We start from the raw sequence: 15,219 nt of genomic DNA on the forward strand, positions 1-15,219 counted from the left end.
TGTTGTTAAATGTTACAATATTAGTAAATACCACAGGGAAAATGTTGGCAATGTATCCATGTGTAGATTTGATCTCCAAAAACTGTCCAATCCATAGCAATGTATTTAAGATTTTTCTTTTTGTGTCTGTTTTTTCTCTTACTCCCCTCTGTCTATACTTAAGCGTGCGCGTGCGCGCGTGCCAGCCCATGTGAGTGGCGACCAGAAAGAAGCGCGCTGTGGTTCACTCAGCTCCTGGATGCCGAGAGCGCACACAGAAACAGACACGGGAAATAACAACTCACATGGCTCTCTGTCTCTCTGTCTCTCTCTTTATCTATGGCAAATCAATTATGACTTGTTAACGGCAGCGTACTTGTAGCCATCCTCCGTGAAGGCAAACAACAAAAAACAGTTGTTTTCACAAACAGAATCGCCAACATATCAGCTGTTTCTCAACAGTTCCACATTCCGGCGCACACTCGGGGAAAATGAAGGCGAAAAACCGTGACCAAAGCTTGTCGGACTCCAGAGAGCTGGACGGATCCTATGACCAGCTAACGGGTGAGTGAACCGGCGTGTGAAACACCGGCGGATGTTGTGTGACTGCATGCAGAAAAAAAAGATTCAATATGTAAAGCTGAGAATGTGAAATTCTAACTTCAGGTTTTGAAATGCCACAACCTGTCCGCCATTGACTATTCATGAACTAAATATGTTTGTTTTTAAAGTAAATGAACCTATTGATATTTTGTTTTTGTGCAAGTTTAACAAGTTTATCGTCGTACTTTAATTCCTACCATTTTTCTGTTTTATGCATGTGGTTTCAGTGTAAAGTAGTGCAACATTTACAGTTCTTATTTCTCAGATAAAAGCATGACGAGTTGAAAAAAATACATACATATTGAATCTTTTAACGTCAGTGTTGCATGCCGGTTCGATTGCATAACGTGGTGCGTAATGTTGGAGAATAATGGTTGGTTATACCAACAGTTTTTAAGACAACAGTGTGATTTTTACTGGCCTGGCTCGGCTATGGGAGACCACCTTAGTGCCGCTGTCTTGGCTGTTGTTGCGTAAAGCGCTGCGGGGCTGATAACACCTGTCTGACCGAGCTGATGCCCAAATTGCGGAGCAGATTCCCCTGCTTTGGTGACACTAATCTCTCATATCGCTGTGAGCTTTATCTGCCGAAGTCTGGCTCTGTAGTTGAAAAAGAGCGGATATTCTCTAGAAGCGCAGCAGACATCTGAGCGACACTTAATGCCATGTGGATTTTCAAACTGGGCAAATTTGTGCGTAATTTCGTGTGTGGTTGTCTGCTCTGTGGGTTTAATAATAAAAATGTGCTCCTGTTATTTTCTGCTTTCTTTGTCTTCGTGTTATTGAGGTGAGCTGGCTGATGACAGCACTTCCACTTAATCAGCACATATGAGACTTGACATACATCAGTTTTAACGCGATATAATGAAGCAGTTCATTGAGTGACAGCGAGCATGCCTGCACATACCTGCGCTTTTTTACATGCGCCTTTGTGAGCTGAGCACTCTCTTGAGGTGTTTCCCTGTCACCACAGCCTCCCATTGTCACATTATAGCTCGCAGCTCTCCCCTGCTTATGTGAGCTCCGTTTTGCCTGTTAAGTGCCAGCTGCCTAAATAAAATGCTCGTTTTTATGCCTGAACACATCTCAGGCCTGCATAGGAAAATAGTGCCTGTCCAGACAGCTGTGTGCCTCTGGCTCGACGGGACACTATAATCTCATTAGCAGCTAAGCAGCACATTGTCACAAATTTAATGCATCCTAAATTAAGAAAAGATTGCAAGGTGTCTGTGTAAAACCATGTCTTCCTGTGTGCAACAGACATGCATTAATGTGGGGATGTTCTGCTGGGTTTCAAAGCTTGTGTGTGGGTATGTGTGTGGGGGGGAGTCAAGAAGCAGCAGCTTCACTTTCCCGCAGTCTATTGTTGAAAGTTAAAAGAATAAGAAGAATTTGTTCTGCCGAATTCAAAAACATCCATCAGGCTTTACAACTCAACATGGGAATTGTAAGTCATGTCAGCCAGCCCACACAGCGTGCTGACCGTCATGCTTGGACAAACACTGAGCTTTGCAGAGCTTCTCAGAGACTACACAACACACTTCAGCAGCTTGACTTCCCCTCTTCTACTGGTGCTCTGAAGCTTTACCTTTTTGGCTCTGCAATCAGTTGCAGCTTAGCGTGCAACACACACCTGATAATGAGCAGCATTATGGAGGATTAGTAAATGTGACGGAGGAGATGAAACTTCTGTAATACAAATCTAAACTCCTTAGACGAATCAGCATTTCCTCTTTCATCTCCTCCCCTCGTTCCAGTCCAGCCTGTCAAAGTGCTCCCCTGTGTTTCACTGTCCGCAAGAAGTCATATTGCTTTTTTAATAGTTGAGCGAGGAGAGAGAGAGGGACCAAGTCATTCAGTGTGGCGGAGCAATTTACTCCTGGAATAGTTTTTAATGACTTTTCCAAAGCTTTGAATTGCGTGGTTAATTTATCTTAGTAAGTCCCTGTCAACTCTAAAACACACTTAGCCCTGATGGTTTGCATGGTTATTATGGCTGGCTCTTGCCAATAAGAGTCAGTGTAATGAAGATGTGATGTAGCTAAAGCTGTGGAGAAATATTGCTGGATTTGTGTTCTTGGCGGGTTTTTTAATAGTATAGACACATTGGCTCAGTATATACTATATCTGTGTGCATGTGTGTGTGACACAGCGAGAACAGGTGACAGGTGATTTTCTGCATAATCCACAATAAAATGGAAAACTATATGGTGTGATGTGAGTGCATGACTTGTGAGAATGGATCCTTAAGTGGGTTTTTTTGTGTGGGAAGGACAGCTACAGGTGAGTCACTCTTCTTACTTACGAGAGAGGGAGAGAGAGAGAGAGAGAGCTTATAGCAAAGCTGACCTGTGTTGCTTAAAGGTAGTGTGGGTGGTCTCCAATCACCGTTTGAGTGAAATGCAACCCTCTAGAAATAACTCCCCTCTCAGTCGGCTACATTGTACTGAAGTGCGCCCCACTGTGTGCGTGCATGTGTCGGAGTGTGTGGTAGCCTGGCATTCCCCGTTGTGCTTAAGAGCACTGGCTGAGAGATGAGAGGTAATTATAGAAGCGTGGTGCAGTAATCTCCTCTTCCACCTCACAAGCCACACTCAAGAGGAATCATATCTACCACACACACACACACACACACACACACACACACACACTGATTTCTCTTCCCATATGTATGTGCAGCTATTATCTCAACCGTGTCACGCTTCTTTTTCCTTGCTCCAAGTCCAGAATATTGTCTTAAGGCTAAATCAGTAGCGGTTGGCAGCCAGTCTGCCAATCAGCCCTCTGTTCTGTCCGCTACTAATAGTGTGCATCATCTCATGTGGTATCGTATAATTACACCAGGATGCATATTCTATATTTGGACCAATGGATTATCAAATGATAATATGAACCCAAATTGCTTTCATTGACTTAACAGCATCAGCACACGATTCAGTTGGTGGCGAGCCTGCTGCAATGAGTATTTAATATACTGACATCTCTGATTTGACAGATCATGTTTTTTTTCTTTTTATATAGCATTTTATGCTGCTGCTATATAAGCTATTCTGTAAGATGCTCACAGAAGTGAGGTGATGGAGTATAAAGGCGAAAGAGTCCTTTTTGGGTGGTGTGACTTGGACTTTCACCCAAGAGACCCGTGTTTATGTCCCGTGTGTAATGAAAAAGTTATGTTATACGAATTAATTGAATTCTATATTATTTTTATTAACCAACATCATTAAAAACCATGGAAAAGGGCGTGAAAAAACACACGAAAAGTTGACAAGAAGACATGACCCCCGAAATGTCCCTAAAAGTGGCACGCTATTTTACGCCGTCTTGATAGATCACCTTGTTAAAATATTTAATCAAAACTTTGTATATTCAGCGAGTGATCTACCTGGTTTTTCTGCTTCTTTGCTGCATCCAGTCACTCAAACCTGCTGCTTAGATGTTGGCGCTTTTATTTCAATCATGCTCAGATTATCTGACAAATCCAAACTTGCCTAACCCTTTAATTTTTATCATTTTTAATCAATGGTGAATAATTGAACCATACATGTAAGAATGGCAGAGCGTAGAAGGATAATCACCACCTCTTTGTGAGAAATTTGTTCTTTGTGTTCAGAGGTCAAATGATCAACAGGAAATCAATCTGCAGCTATTTTCTGCAACAATTATTAATCATGTCATTAGGTAATTTCTGTTGTTTTCTAAAGAAAAAATGCTCCAGCTTCTGAAATGTGAATATTTGCTGGTTTCCAGTCGTTTATGATTGCGAATATATATATATTTTGACATTAGTTGAGGTCACATTGGGATCTGAGAAACTGGACGTTCTAACATTTTATGGTAAACACAATCAATTTCTATATTGATAAAATAATTGTCTGATTATTTGACTATGAAATTAATAAATCCCTTTCTCTTGTTGGTGCTTTTTTCCCATTGTAAATATGCACAAATAGTCAAGACATCATCAGATTTAAAATAATATTGTGCACAAACACTGTCTTGTGTGTTGACAGGTTAGGCAATGAAGTCCATCTCTCAGATTAACTGTATATCTGATCTTGGCAAAGTGAACTGACCACCTGCTTTGCAACAGTCAGCACAATTGCAAATTATTATTAGTTTATTTAAAAGGGGACAGTGCAATTTCATAAAACACATGATTATACATGGTATTACACACACATGCACACACACACACACACACACACACACACACACACACACACACGCACACACACACACACACAATCAGACATGCGCAAATATTCACTAATTAAGTTGCTTCAGGTGAAGTCTTTCTACTTAACAGAACTTAACACATACATAGAAGTTCCTCTCTACAGTTGACTTGTCTCACGCAGCAGCTTGGCTCTAGCAGAGATGCCATTAATAGATCTGAACAGTTAATTTCTCACACACATTGAGTTCTTAATGAGCAATGTTAAAAGCACTGGCATTCAGAGCCGCGCCAAGCTATAAGTCGGCCAAAAAAACGACAGCCAAGAGAGAGGGTAGAGGTGTCGAGGTGAAGGGTATTAGCTGGTCTGGAAGCCACATGACACGCTGACTGATGCAGTGCCCCTATGGTGAAAATAATAATTTACAATTGCTAGACCAAACCGATTCCAGGGCTGAGATTGCCTTCATAATTGAGCCTGTCAGATGGAGTTTAGCCCAGAGTCACCTTCTCGGCATGACAGTTTTTGCTGCAGCTAGAACTGTAATGGCCACTGGCACTAATTAAAAGCCTTTTATTAATGTGTCATATGATGTGCCTGGACATGTGTGACACACGTTGCCTCATCAGGGATCCTCTCTGGGTTCCTGCCTGCTGTTCCTCCTGGAAGCGCCAGAATTGCTGATGTGAAATGACTGGATCCTACATGGAGGAATGCTTGGAGTGGGACACTTAGGCTTATCTGTCACTCTGGTTACATCACTGAGGGAAGGAAAGAGGGAAGGAATCAGGAAAGGAAATGGCTGAAGGCAGGAGAGAAGCAAAGTGCAAGAAGATAAGTTAGGTTGCAGACAGCACTGCATTTGCCAGGCAAATTCCAGCCGTGCTCTTTGGTAGTCTGGAGGCGTTGTTTGCCCTATTATAAAAGCTCCTCCTGCCAATCATATCCTGCTAATGTACGATCCATCAGGCCTATAATGATATAGGACCTGCCACCTGAGACTGGAGTTCTTTCTGACATTCAAATGTGTGCCTCTTAAGGTAAAGTGGATTGAATGTTTGCATGTAGAAATATTACAGCATATAATTGCCCATTCTTCCCCGTCCTCTCCCTAATGTCCCCACTACATTTCTAAATAATTTGACTGACAGTCCCTACTTAAGCTGCACTCTCTCTTTTTCTCTAACTCTATCACACTCCTCCCCCTCACTCTGTCTCCACTCTCACAAATCAGATTACATAATGATATCATATATATTTCTCTATCTCTAACAGAGTGTCTCCAGTGTCTCACTTTCCATGTCCTGATGCGTTCCACCTCTCTTCTTTTTTTCTGCTCTTGGAGGTGTCACGAAACTCGAAATCCATGATTTGATTACATTTTTTATTTTAAGAGCACAATTCAATTTTATTTTCAATTTTAACATTTTTTCTCCAGCTTTTTGGGGGGGGGACAAATTTAGGCTACATTGTTTCAAGTGTGATTTAACTTATGTATATATATATATATATATATATATATATATATATATATATGAATTTCTGTGATTCTGGTGATAACTCAAAGCTAATTTCGATTGATTTTTGATTAAGACATGAAATTGTAACCCTCTTACCTGCTGCCATACCATTGCTTTTGCCTCTTGGCTTTCCCATTGCTCATTTCTTGAACCAAACTGCCTCCCTGACCTCTCTCCTGCCGCTGTCTCCTCCAACTCTTTCAGGCCACACTGGGACCAGTAGCTTAATGGGCCTGGAAGCCAGAGTCAATCCTAACAAGTTTTAATCTTTGACCGAATCTACGGCAGGGCTGTGCGATCGTTAATTAAAATAAGTCCCGCTCACCTCTCCCTCTGTCCCCCCTCGACCCCTCCTCCTCTCCTTCTCCCCTTCTCTGTAAACACATTCATTTATAAATGCCTGCAGGGAGTAAAGGAGAGGCTGGAGAACAAAGCAATGGGAGATGGGAAGACGTGATGGAAAAACAGAATTTGGCGATGCACAACTGAGGATGGAAGTTCTTCAGGGGCAACGGGGAATAAAAATTGTAATAAATATTTGATCCGGTGTATTACAAACATGCAGGATTTTTTTTCCGCTTAACATCAGTCTGTAGCTGTTTCCTTGTCAGATATATCTATCAACAAGCGACTGATTGATTGACTGACGGAAAGTGTCTCTGAGTGTGACGGATCCCATATCATCCTTTGTGTGTCTCTCTCTCGCTTGGCTGTCACTCACAACATCTGATCCACATTAGAGGATGATTTTCTATCCATTAGCTCAGCCATTCTCCATTAGACTGATGATACCTCATCAGTATGTGGAAGAGGAGAGGCCAGCAGATAGTCAAACAATGTTACTGTGTGTAACTATGTAGGTTGCAACCCTGTTCTCCTCTGTTTGTGCACTTTGACTCATTTTTTATTTGTGTGTGTGTGTGTCCGAGAGGGTCCTTTGCCATCAGAGGTTATCAGCTTGCACGTCTCAGATTGAAGATAGGGGATCACTGTGGGTGTGCGCTTGTTGTGTGTGTGAAGCTGTAAACATTTGTGTAGAGGATGTCTGAAGGGCATGCGTGACTGCCATTGAAAGGATGTCTAGAGGAGTGTGTGGGTGTGTTGCCATCTTTCCTGTTTCTCTTTTACTCATTTAAGTGGTGCATGTGTGAAAACATTTTGTTTACAAAGGTAAAAAGTCAGATTTCCATGTCATGTCTTCTAGGTGCTGTTAAAATACTCGAAAAATATCCAAACGCTCAATCCACATAGCACATGCACAAAGCCCGTATTTAGAAACTGTGCTTTTAAATGAGCTGTCAGGATTACCAATAGTGTCTGATGTCACAACTATACTATATATAGGCAGAAGGTGCCACTATAGTGCAGTTCCAGTCATTCCATTGCTGCAATGATGGTGCATAGAGTTTAGATGTGGAACACTCGGAAACTCTGACCAGACTGGGATTTTTTCAGAAAGCAAGCTTAAAGAGAGGGGTGCTAAATTGGAGAATTTCAGACAAAGGGTGAATACAGGGATATTCAGACAGTGGAAGATATGAGAAAAAGTTTATGTTTTTTGAACATTCAAGGTATAATATGGAGGATTCAAATAAGCTATGGACTCAAAAAACAACTCCACTCAATCATCACTTATGACCCACCAGAAGTGTGTGGCAGTGTCATGTTTTCTCTTTTCTTCCTAATTTTCCTGTGTTTTGGGCATCTTCGGTGCCAGCAAAGAGCCTTTGGGCCCCACATGGGTGTGTAACCCCCAGCCAATAACAGTGTGTGCAGCCCATTCTCATTCCTCCAGGTCATCAAATATCGCTGCTTTGTCTCGCCCTTCTGCGTCTAATATTGATGCACAAGGGTGCCGCTGTGTCTCTTTGACCGATGCACAGAATGAAGCTCTGGATTCACACAAAATCTGACAATGTGGCCTTCCCACAGATTGATGCTGAGGGAGTTGTGGGTGTATTTATTTGTGCTTTAGAGTGTAACCAATGTGAAATAATCGGAAAATAATGTTTTATTCCTCTGTTTTACCGTATTGTTTTTGCACCTGCCACTCTCTCTCTTCATTCCCTGTCTTGCTCGATCGATCACTGCTGCTCTCTCTCTACTCTCTGGTTCTTGAAGACAGGGATGAGCGGCCAACTTTGAACTGCACATTATACCTTAAAGGCATATAAACAAGTTCTAGTAGAAACCTCAAATACAAGTATGAACCTGAATATGACAAAGAATATGTCCCCTTTAAGAATACATTGCCTTGTATGCCAGCACAAACAGGTAGACAATAAGTGATTGTAATTTAGTTGTGAACCGGCCTGCTGAGGACATTTACTCTATTCACTGAAGGTACTTCAGATTCAGTAACAACTTTAGTGTGATTGACAGCGCAGCAGAGAGTGATAAGGAGGTGGAGGTGATGAGAGGAGGCCTGGGGTTTGCTCTTGTCAAAAGCAAAATCTCTCATGCACTCACACAACAACACACACAGATGTAAACACACACACGCAGGCAGGCTTTTGGCCTGAGGGATGACAGCACTGCAGCTGGTCTTACAATCAATCAGTTAGCTCTGACAAAACTTTGGACAAGGTCTAGTCAATAACACACAGGCATGCACATTCACACTAACACACATACACACATATATGCGTGCACAGCTGCGAAACAGTCAGAGAAGAGAGCACAGTGGGCAAAACGCGCCAATATCTGTCAGTTAGACAACCAGTCTCTCAGTGCACACAGTGTCTTACTGATAACCAACTCAAACCAAGTTTAATGCAGAATGGCTGTTTCCGTTCCATGTGAGTTTAACCTGGACTGCAGACATTGTCTTGAAAGTTAACGAGGGTAAAAGGTTTTACATGATTCTGTTGTGATGTGAAGGAAAGATTGAGCGGTAATGGTATGCAACTTGTATCAACTTTTCTTTGCAGTGTTTTTCTTCTTTTCTTTTTCTTTTTTCTTGTAACTTTCTTATTTTTCTGTTTATTTTGCATATTTTCATGGTCAGTATGTGCCACCTCAAATAACATTGTGTAGGTAAAGACTGGGTGGGGGAACCTGTCACTTTAAGCCCCTGAGCCTGTGCACAGCCCATTCAGTAATCCAGCCACGTTGTTGGTCAACATGATATTTTCCGGCATTATTAGCTCCCCAGCGGGCTTAGCTGCACTTCTCCTGGCCCAAAAATGGCTGCCTTCATCATTGCTCCTCTGTCAGCCTGGGGCCAGGCTGTGAAAGGTGGCCCTTCCTGACAACTTCGTCTTTATCTCCCCCAGGAGAGGTGCTGAAGTCAGCCAAATCCAAAACCAGCTAAATATTCACAGTGTGACAAGGTAGAAGAAAACAGGACCAAATGCATTTTGGAGGCTACGATATGGTTCAAGGTATAACAATTGTGTGAGAGAAGGTTATTGAGAAATGTCGAAATGCTGAGCTGGGAGTTTTACGTTCAGCTTCACAACGCTGTGTCACTGTTGAACCAGCCTGTACTTCCTCACTCAGCCATGCCAAACTACACACTTGTAAAGACACGGACTTTAGAGGTCCAACAACATATTTGTGTACTTGAAAATCCATTTGCTTTAATCATCTCCATTGCACGCTGCTCGCTCTGGGTGTTTGCTTGTTGGCCGTGGGGCTTGAAAATCCTATTTCTCCCCCCCTGCTATCTCCCTCTGGCACTGGTAAACCGATTACTCACACAGCAACCTGAAGTTCCATAAGTGCTTCTCCCCAGGCACCCTGGCCTGGCACCAGAATTTCATAAGAGTTAATGGAGTCTACTAATCAACACGCACACACACCAACAGAGACGCACACAAACTCACACGCAGGCAGGTTTGATTGATTGGTGGAGTGACAGTCGTGGCAGCAATGGGATCGTTAGCGACCTGGAGCAGTGCAACAGCCACTGACATTACCATCAAAGGTGGACCCGAACTTAATGTTGGATACGGAGTGGAGAGAGGCGAAGCACTGGGAAAGAGAGAGGGAGCTGAATAGTAAAGAAAGAGAGAGAAACAGCTGGAGGAAGTCGAATATTCAAATTATTTTCTATGCCTCGAATCTCAGCTCAGATGTAATCGATGATGGCAGATCCAGGGTCAGTTTTGCATAACACGTTATTGACACAGATGAGGTATGATCAGTGTCCAGGCAGCTTCCAAATACACAAATTATTGTCCATTAAATTTTGATTATTTTCCTGATATCACACAGAATTGACACAAGACCTCCCACCTGCATGACAGAATAGGTATTTTGTCAAAATTAACCATATGAGGGTTTCGTGGCTCATGGTACAGAGCGTTACATTCTAAAAAATAGTGCGCACGTCATTTTACATACATCTACGGTTCGCGGTTGTAAAAACGGCTGTGGTATAAAAAGACAGTTTAAAAGTAAATAAACGCTCAAAAATGCTGGAAGTGAAGCAGTTACGAGTACCAGAAGTGACAATAGTTATGTAAAAACATGATGCACGGAAGGTCTGTGATGTTTAAATCACATTGTTCACTTTTGTTTTTACATGGGACATGAACCCCGTTCTCCCGGGTAAAAGTCTGACACTTTTTCGATGGATCCACCCACCCCGAGTATGATTCCTGCCATTTAAACTCCACATCGATGTCAATCATTACTACTACCCGCAAGAGGCCGGTGGAGGACAGTCTGGACGTAAATATGAGTTGTATTTTGCTGCCCGGAGAAACAACATATGGATGTTTATAAGAGGAGACCAATCTTAATTGACAAACTGTTATACAGTATGTTTCCATCTTCAGTCTGAAATTGATTCCATTTTTACCAACTTCAGATTTTACCCAACTAATCAAACTTTTCTAAAACGTTTCTTTTGTAAAAACAAACTATGATGTTTAGTGATACTGTGATATTCCAACATACAAAGTGATTATGTACATTCACTGAGTGAATATTTAAAAAATAAAACATATATTTCTCGCTAGAAATGTGATCAAAATCCATTTTTATGCAGAAAGTAAGTCAAAATATAGATTTTTTTTCACTAAAAATGAGAGAACAGTCCGCCATGTTTTTTGTTCTGACCGCTGGGACCTTGAAAGTCACATGACTTGGAACAAACCAATAGGAAAAAATATTAACTTGCATTGTAGCGAAATCCGTGTCAGTTTCACGGAAATTTGAGTTATTCCGTGGCTATTCCATGGATTTTGAGTTTAGCGAATCCGTGGCTATTTCACAGATTCCTGTGAGACCAGGTTCATCAAACAACCGTAACTCCAGCCAGGAGAGCCGCAGTTAAACCTAACACCAGGGTAGATAGTGAAATTATGGAAAGTTGTTAGCATACTCTTCTTCTATTTTGAATGTGTGAAATTTTCTTTCATAGTTACTTCTTTTACAATATGGCAGTAAGTCTCTCTGGGTTATCATCTGACCTGTATCTGCTGGGGGTTGGGATGTCAGACTTCCTGATAGCTTGGTCTTTGGAGAAAACCTAAAGTAAGCCAAATATTCAAACAGTGCCAGGTAATTATATTTTCTTCCTGGCATTTCCGAACATTTGGGGAGCTTAAGGTGGACAGGTAGAGATGAAAACAGATGATAGACTCTGAGGGAATAAGCTACTTCTGTATTTATGAAATACATAAAAGATGAAAGCCGACTCAAAAGGCTTTCTCTGTATGTGATGTGTTTCTAAATCCAAGTTTGCCCAGGCATGACCGAGCGTGATATTGAACTGTGACTCATACATCAACGGCTTGCTGAGCAGCGATGTAAATAATATTACATGTCATCATAATGAAAAGTGTACTTGAAGAAAGTCGTAGAGTAGCATCTGTCTGAAGGTTGTTTTTTCGGTCGCCATCTATTTTTTTTCTTCCCTCCAACCACAAGATGTTTGCTTCTAATGAGGGTGAATTAAGGAGCCGCGGCATGCACGTTCTGATGCACACTCAGAGAAAGTCATTAAGAGGGGTAACGATTATTAATGAGGCCAGTATAAATTTCATGTGCTGAAATATGGGTCTGTTGTTTCCTTCCTGCGTGTTCATGAGTGAGAGAGGCTCTGCTGGATTTTGGCATCAAAGGAGACATTACTGACTGACGGTGTCTAATGACACTCCTGACTCACTGAGCAGGTTCAGCACCGTCTGAGGATTGAACCACTTAATTAAAGTTTCACTTCTATGTGCTTTAATACGCCTGGAAAGTTCTCCCATGCCAATTATATTCTTATTTACTGTATAGTGTGTCTATATACATATGTGATATGTATGTGTAAAGGCTGTGATGGTGAAACCCCTTTCAGAATTAATAGCATAATAACTCGCACTGTGTCCTGTAACTATAATTTTTTTCACACAATGTAATCTCTTTCATCCATATGAAAAAATTAAGTTTATCAACTTACTATTTGTGAATTGGGACCTTCAGTATTTGGAGCAAGTAGCTTGTGAAAGTGTGAGAAACCCATTATCATCAGCATACGCTGCTCATGTCATTTTCACACTGTAGCTGCAGCTTATCACATTAATTAGTCTGCCAGCAAACACTGTATAGGCTATGGTCATTAGATCGTTAAGATTTAGTTATTCATAACTTTAGTCACTTGTTTAAAATTTAATGAGGAAAGCTAAACTGATTCATAAGGGTTTGCATTTGGGATGTACCCCAATTCCAAAGCACAAATAATGTGAGGGAAACAGATATTTTTATTGCTCCAAAGTTGCTTGTTGTTATTCTGGGGAAAAAAATAGCCACCATTGACATGTCTGTCAACCATTATGATAGAGGGTGTGGGAAATAAATGCCAATAATAAATAAAGGTGATGCTTTGAAGGCACAAACACTGAGTTGATGATGAATATTATGTTAGAAAAAACAATATTAGTCCATTTAAATGTGACTTCTGGTATAAACTATGCCCACTCCTGGTCCTTAATACCTATACAGATACAGAAACAGATCATTTGGTTGGTATACAGATAAGATAATGTACACCTCTAATTTGGATTCAAGTAGTTTTTATATGCTATTATGCTAGATATGCTAATTAAAAATAAAAGAGTAATGTACCAAACATTAATCTGCAGATTATATCAACTGTAGCTACAATGCTGGAAGAAATGTATCCTCGGCTATGGTGTAGTTACAATGGTCACTATAATATGGTATTAGTACTCATCTCTATCATATAAATAATTAAAACGGTCTGAATCCGGCCTGCGGCTCTTCTGTGTGGAGTTTGCATGTTCACCCCGAGTGCGGATAATCGGTTAAGGATAATGAATGATTGAACTTTATAGTTCTGAATTGGAACCATGTATATTTCTAACAAATAGCTTGTGAAAGGTGCGCAAAAGTAAGTATGCCACCTGTTATTTTAATGTCTCAGATACTTTTTATCAAGTACCATCGCATTTATATCCAGCATTTTATTGTGCTCTTCATTGTAGAAGCTGTAACTAAGTTGTGCTTTAGTTTGACTTCAGTGGCAGAAGTTGCACTTAGAGGTCAAGCAGTCTGCCAGCAGTGCAGGGAAACATCGGCTGCTGTGTGTGCTTTTGTGAATGTCTTGAGGGAGTGTTTGTGTGTGTTTGTAGTACAGTACTATCTCATTGATATTCCTGAGTAGATCTTGACATTAGGGAGTCATTAGAGTTTGACAAGCTAGAGGCAAAGGGCCCTTTACAGATTCTTCTCACCTCTTCTCTCACCTTCACTTTTCACCCTCCTTCTCAGTTTCTCTCCTGTACATGCCATGCTTTTATGAATGAGAGGATGTATCGGTAATGATGTTTTCCTATTTAACCCTCTCCTCTCTTCTCTGCTCCTCGGAGGTGGAAAAGGTGATTAAAGTGGATGTAAAAATTAATAGTTTCAGCAGCAGCTCTCATGCCTGGGTGGGCAAGTCTTGAGTGCACTGGGCACAGTAATGGAAAACAATGTGTGTGTGTGTGTGTGTGTGTGTGTATGTGTGTGTGTGTGTGTGTGTGCGTGCGCGCACGTGTATTTATGTGTAGGGGTTGTTTGTCACTGAGGGAGATTTATTCATATTAGCCCTTCAGCTCAGTGCGGGTGGTAGAGTGAACTCACTTTAAGGTCGTACAGTTAAAGAAGTGAAACATAGATGTATTTCTGCCTGTCAGATTTTATCTACAAGAGATGAGTCAGCCTTAAAAGAAAATAACAAGATATGATAAATAATATGTGTCACCCTTCATGCATTGTGTTATCAAGTGATACATACAGTATAGACAGGCCATCTGGGATATTTCCACAGTGAATAATTAGTAATGCAACAAGCCGCCCTTTATTATCATTCCAAAGTTATGAATTTTTAACATTTCAGTCTGTTAATAGTAGAAAGTGCCAATGAGAATTCTGTGAAAATAATCAAAGACTAACATCATTATTTGTTAATATGATGATACATGCACATATGTCCACTCCTAATTGGGAGTGGTGGTGATTGTCATGTTTGCTGAATGACCTTATTTCATCTGCAGAAATAACTGAATTATTATGACATGTTGAGAAACATTGGCTTATTCAATTTTGCCCTTTTATATGTTTTTAATTTGTAACTCCTGGGCATATGGTGAAAAGCTCTTTGAGCTCAATGTGAGGCAGATCAAAGATTCATGGTTTATGAGAGACGGAGAAAGAGAGAGGACGATAGAAGCCATCTCCAGAGGCCCTCTCAGTCGTCTCTCTCTGTGATAGTGTCTGTGGTATAAAACTTAAAAACAGGAAAGTCATCTGGTCTTAGATCCTTTTTCCGCCGAACCTTTCCCATTTTTATCAAGGACTTTGACAAAAAAAACATCTAACATGCAGTTAAATGTGATCAGGGCAAGCAGCCAGCCAAAAACGCACACCTCCACACAAACACACACTGACTGCGGGGAACAGCAATTTAATAAGCTCAAATACGACCCTGTAGGTCAATT

General features: G+C 41.1%; 1 protein-coding gene across 2 annotated transcripts in view; it reads left to right on the plus strand.

The window, feature by feature from the left end:
• Positions 1 to 263: 263 nt before the first annotated feature.
• LOC131993150 (Kv channel-interacting protein 2-like) overlaps positions 264 to 15,219 on the plus strand; it is a 104,972-nt gene continuing 90,016 nt past the window's right edge. For both annotated transcript variants that reach the window (XM_059358908.1, XM_059358911.1), the window contains exon 1: positions 264 to 543. In XM_059358908.1, coding sequence (XP_059214891.1) covers positions 471 to 543 — 73 coding nt within the window. In that variant the 5' untranslated portion in view covers positions 264 to 470. The remainder of the gene's footprint in view (positions 544 to 15,219) is intronic.

Source organism: Centropristis striata, chromosome 20, assembly GCF_030273125.1.
Source record: "Centropristis striata isolate RG_2023a ecotype Rhode Island chromosome 20, C.striata_1.0, whole genome shotgun sequence".
NCBI classification, from domain to species: Eukaryota; Metazoa; Chordata; class Actinopteri; order Perciformes; family Serranidae; genus Centropristis; species Centropristis striata.